General features: G+C 43.0%; 1 protein-coding gene across 1 annotated transcript; it reads left to right on the top strand.

Annotated features, from left to right (window-relative positions):
- Positions 1–816: 816 nt before the first annotated feature.
- Positions 817–942, top strand: GNG5 (guanine nucleotide binding protein (G protein), gamma 5; the record flags this gene model as incomplete). The annotated part of the gene is made up of 1 exon (XM_010137569.1): positions 817–942. A coding segment is annotated over one exon (126 nt), but the record flags the coding sequence as incomplete, so codon positions are not given.
- Positions 943–2837: the final 1895 nt, after the last annotated feature.

Below are 2837 nucleotides of genomic sequence, written 5' to 3'. Positions count from 1 at the left end.
CTGCCGCCGCCTGCCCGGGGCCCGGCCCGTCCTGCCCCCTCGCTTGCTGCAGCCGCTCGAGGACCCCCGGGGGAGAGCTTCGGCCTGAGAGCGGCCCCAGGGGAGGGACGCGCTCCGCGCTCCCCTTTCATTTCCTTCTCTCATCAGACTCTGAAGTCGGGCTTTACAACAGGTTGCTTTGGCCTGGCCTTGACGCTGTAAAATGGAGACTTCGCTGCAACACGTACTAAGTGCATTTTTAATTTGTGCATTTTTGGGGTGAGACTGCGCTCTGTCAGTCAGAGAAACTCTGGGCAAACTGCAGATACAAGATACCAGTGAAGACCTTACCTTCTGAAACTCCGATCGTTCTTTTTTATGAGTTCAGAGTTACAGCAAGACAAATTTTTACTGTTCTGCTTCTACAGAAACAGAACCTACCTACCAAACCCCCCATACGCTATCTCACCGTAAGGATGGCTTTCCAAGGGAAGAGAAAATGCCAGTTCAGCTGAGTGGAGCACCTTGAACCACAGGCTGTATTTTTAAACGATTTACGCTAGAACAAGGATCTTAATTTATTTAATAAAGCCAGCTCCAAGATGTTGTGCTCATCTTTCACCCTTCATGCTTAGAAGTTTAACATGAAAATTTTTTCAATTAATTCTTAATCTAATATTGCAGAACTTCTTGCCTTTCAGAACCAAAAAAATTACAATTAAACTGTTCCATAAAGTCCACGTAAGCTCTGTTGCAGAATTCTTTATACTTTTTGATATAGTTACATCTTCAGTAAAGTGTGACGTGAATTCTAATGTCAGCTTTTGTTATGACTAGGTTTCTCAGGCTGCAGCAGACCTGAAGCAGTTCTGCCTGCAGAATGCACAACATGATCCCCTCCTGACAGGAGTATCGTCAAGTACAAATCCATTCAGGCCCCAGAAAGTTTGTTCGTTTTTGTAGTTATGTGAACTACTTCGCTATCTCACAGTGGTAAGTTCATTCTTGAATTACGATTCATAAACTGTCCTGTCATTCAAAATAGCTTTCAGTGAGACTGCCTGTATTAAAAGTATTGAGAAGAGACATCTGACTTCAGCAGCCAGTCCTGGTCTGGATCCCTATTTTGGGCCTCTCCTCCCCTATTCTGGTCATAGCTCGGTACTGGACACTTGCTGTTCGTAAGTTTTGTGAGCAGCTTTTAGCTGTGGCAGAGCTTGGGCCGGTTTCCATGGCTGCAGCAAAGCAGCAGCGGGGCCAGGTTCTACTGAGCTGCTGTTTGGACTAACCTGATGGTACAGTCATCTTGCTGTTACCTTCTTCCAGTGCAAGGGTGTTACTTCGCTTTTCTCACATAGGATTACCCGCCTAACAGCACACATGGTGGATCCCTATTGTGGCAGATAAAGCAGACCTCGGTTCTTAAACTTCTGAAGAGCACTTCCAAAGATAAGTTAGTGGTGGTCTCCAGGAAGAGCGCTGTCCCCTACAGGACATGCCCTCTAAGTCAAAAGAAAAAAGAATGTAGTCCAAGAATTGCATCAAGGCCCGTACTCCACTCAAATAAGCTAGTACATAGATAGCAGTTTAAATAACTAGAAATGGTTGAATATTCATTTGGATTTTTATTCCAGAGCTTTTATAGGTTCATTAGCAGTAGTGCTATCACTGTGAGTACTATTAATCTGGCATTCCTTGAAAATTCTGATTATTAGATTTTAGAGGAACCCCTTTAGAAAGGTGGGGTTTAGATCCACAGTAGTCTCACCAAGACTCCTGAGAGTCACAATAGTTTGATTATTTTGCCCACAGTAAATGCATGAGAATTTTACTGCGTCCCTGTTCCCCACTGCCCCTTGGATCTGTTGGGAGTGAGAGCATCATTTCAAAGCACCCGATAGCAGTTAACCATAGTTCACATTCCTTAGAAATCTTACAGTAAGTCTCAGCCTTGAAGAATTCTAGTTTCTTGGCTGACTTACATCGCCCAAAGAACTGCAGCTTGCTAGATGTAAGCTGTTATTTAGACAGCTTTATAGAAAGGTCATCAGTCAGACTGAGTTGTTAAAATTGTTGTCTCAAGCAGGCTAGAAAGCTTCTGAAAAGCGTGTGTGTAAACAAGGTGGTTCATCCTAGTAGATCAGAGTAGTAGCAGTATAGAGCTCAATGCTTAACTGTTTAACAAAAACACTTCCCCCATTGTTTTAAGCAATGAATTAGAGCAGTGCACACTGAAATGTGCTTTAGAGTTCTTGTAGCTCTTACAGTTACTTCTACTGTGAATTTTATCAACTATTCTTATTTTAAAGATATTATTCTGACACTCGTGACTTGTGTTTGTGCTACTCCAGATTTGGCTTTGATCCATAAATCAGGGAAGAAATCAGATCATCTGTAATCATAGATTGATAACCAACAGAAAGCCAAATAAACTGCAATCAGTGACACATACAGCTTGCTGCTGAGCATTGCCACAGTCTAGTAATTCCTGGGTGTGGATGTCAGGAAATAATGTTTCCTTTGTCTCACACACACACGTGCACACACAGGGGATAAAAGGCTTAGTATTTTCTTTCTCAATTACAGCCCTTATCTTCCCTCTTTCTGATTGTGAACAGAGCACTTGTTTCTGCTGATGTTACAGGCAAAAGTCACTAGAACAGCCATTTGTTTCCTTCACTGTATCTCTTTGCAAGCACTTGCTCAAAACAGGCAATTTCTTAGTTGTAATCCTGGTGTTTTCAGTGAGCCAATAGAGTTCCTGTTTGCACAGTCAGCACCACCTCCGTGAAGAGGAAGTGCAATTTCTTATTTACACAGACTGCCCCCGCTTTTCAAATCAAAGCATACGCCTGGCA

This window comes from Buceros rhinoceros, unplaced genomic scaffold (assembly GCF_000710305.1).
Source record: "Buceros rhinoceros silvestris isolate BGI_N320 unplaced genomic scaffold, ASM71030v1 scaffold18290, whole genome shotgun sequence".
In the NCBI taxonomy this organism is placed as follows: domain Eukaryota; kingdom Metazoa; phylum Chordata; class Aves; order Bucerotiformes; family Bucerotidae; genus Buceros; species Buceros rhinoceros.
Note: the sequence above shows the minus strand (reverse complement) of the source record. Positions and strands in the feature narration are given on the sequence as shown.